This window comes from Lipotes vexillifer, unplaced genomic scaffold, assembly GCF_000442215.2.
Source record: "Lipotes vexillifer unplaced genomic scaffold, Lipotes_vexillifer_v1.1 scaffold717, whole genome shotgun sequence".
Lineage (NCBI taxonomy): Eukaryota > Metazoa > Chordata > Mammalia > Artiodactyla > Lipotidae > Lipotes > Lipotes vexillifer.
The window spans coordinates 4,622,365-4,624,536 of NW_006798707.1; the positions used below are offsets into that span (position 1 = coordinate 4,622,365).

A 2,172-nucleotide genomic window follows, 5' to 3' on the forward strand; every position below is an offset into this window, starting at 1 on the left:
TTCCCTCACTTGTCACATTGTGCAAGTCACATCACCTGTCTGAACCTATTCTCTCATAAAACTGGGAAAGAACATGAGACAAAGTAAGACAAGACACATGGAAAGCTCTGGAAAATACTATACAAGCGTAAGTGCTGACAGTTGTGATAAGGGATACAAAGAGATATGACATATCCACGTATACATTATAAAAGAAATGTTGGAATGAAAAATGACCCCCTGGTAGAGCCTTTGGATGGGTAAAAGAAGAACGGGAGTAAAAAGTATCTGGCCCCTGGCTGCCTCTATTTTGGGTTCCTGGAATGATTCTGTCATTTCATTTCTGTTTGCCTCAGTTTCTCCTGGACCTCAAAAGACATCACAATTTGAGATGTTGCTGGAATTAGATAATAAAAAACTCTCAACCATTTCTAAATAAAAATGTTATAAATTCTTTAACACTATAAATATGGTCTCACATCTATTGCTCAGTACCTTGTGAAAAAAAAAAAAAACATTCTAAAAGAACCTCATCTGAAAATAACAAAGGGAGAAAAATATAATCCTTCCAAGCTTTAAATAGAGTTCTCTGCTCCGCTCTCCTTAGGAGTGAAGTCCAGAAGTAGGGAGTCATTGTTGGGGACTTACTGCCTCTGGATGGTAAGATGGATTCTAGAAGCTTGAAGCACCCCCATCTTAACTAAGTAGCATCCTAAGCCCCACCTGATCCCCACTCACCCTCCCCTTCCCCAAAGCTACAAGTTGGTCCTGAGTTAGGACAAGAGTTGTTACCTCTAGAGTTTCCATCTTGTTCTATGTCATCAGAATATACCTATTCTGTATAACCTAACCTGGCTTTACTGAGTGTGTTGCACAGAGTGCTTGGCATTTCATTCGCATTCAGTAATGCTTGCTGAAATCATAATCATTAGCTTACTAGACATTATATTCTTTCCTCTTATTCTAGGTTCTGCTGGCTGCTTTTGGAAGCATGAACAGGAGGTTTGAGCATCAGGGCCCTCAAAGTGGCCCTTAACCAGGTCCTTTGCGTCAATGAAAATGATATTATGAGAATGTCTAGTGGGCTGAGAAATTTCCCTTGGAGCTTCATGCCCTGAAACTGAGATAGTTCTAGAAAAGCCAACAGGGCTCAACTGGTTTCAAGGTGGAGTTAGTGGTCGTCTTCTGGGGTGGGGGAGTCGGGGGGGTTGAACATTGCCATGAAATACGTCCCTAATTTTACAGCTGATGTTTACAACTCTTTTATAGGTGATCGGCCTTTACAAGATTGAAAATACAAATATGCATGACAGAGGCAAGGCAATTGTTGAAATTCATCCTATTATATAAGTGACTGACATGTTATCTTCCCTTTGAGTAAATTCTAATAAGGAAAGAAAAAAGATAAAGACAGTGATACCTGACAGAATGAAGGTATGACAGAAGACTGACAGAGGGGCTCATTTACGGAGATTGAAGAGACCCCACAGCTACTACTACAATCCTCCTACCCATGCGTTCCCATTTTTTTATGTGGGACTCCTGAGGCATGTAATCTAGTGACATGCTGTCTTAGAACTGGGGTCCTGCTTCCTGGTACAGGGTCATTCCATCCCACTGTGGATACAACTCTGTAGCTGAGGGACCAGATGAACTTCAGTCTCCTTCCAGTTTGGTTTGGGCCAGCCCTGAAAACCAGGTCTCAGGCCCCTCATTTCAGGGGGAGGCACCATGTCAGAGGGTCCAGGAGCTGGGTGCGTCCCTAGAGAGGAGGTTCACTTACCTTTGGCCGCATCCAGCTTAGGCTGGAGAGGTTTTTTCCCTTGAGCAGCTGTAGACCTATGGAATAAGTCTCAGCAGGCAATGTCTCATCCTCAAACAGCAGGCCTCTGTTTAGGCAATAATCCCGCAAGGAGTAAAAGTCCTCTTGCCTGAACTTGATGATGGGGGTCTTGGCTAGAAGCTCCTGGTTGTGCGCCATGACTCTTCTTGGAAGAGGTATAAGGTCTTTCCCTTTCAGTGAGAAAAAAGATATTTTTAGGGGTAAGCCGTCAAGTCCTTTGCATCGTTAGATGTGAACCCTGGAAAGGCACTCAGATGTCCCCCACTTTTACATGTGAGGAGACTGAGACCCAGATCAGTGCTATCCCTGGTGACACAGCCAGTTGGTAGGTGAGCCCAGACTACAATCCA

General features: G+C 43.6%; 1 protein-coding gene across 1 annotated transcript in view; it reads right to left on the minus strand.

Annotated features, from left to right (window-relative positions):
* Positions 1-1,960, minus strand: part of CAPN13 (calpain 13) — an 83,722-nt gene extending 81,762 nt beyond the window's left edge. Inside the window, exon 1 of the mRNA XM_007470896.1 lies at positions 1,763-1,960. Coding sequence (XP_007470958.1) covers positions 1,763-1,960 — 198 coding nt within the window. The remainder of the gene's footprint in view (positions 1-1,762) is intronic.
* Positions 1,961-2,172: the final 212 nt, after the last annotated feature.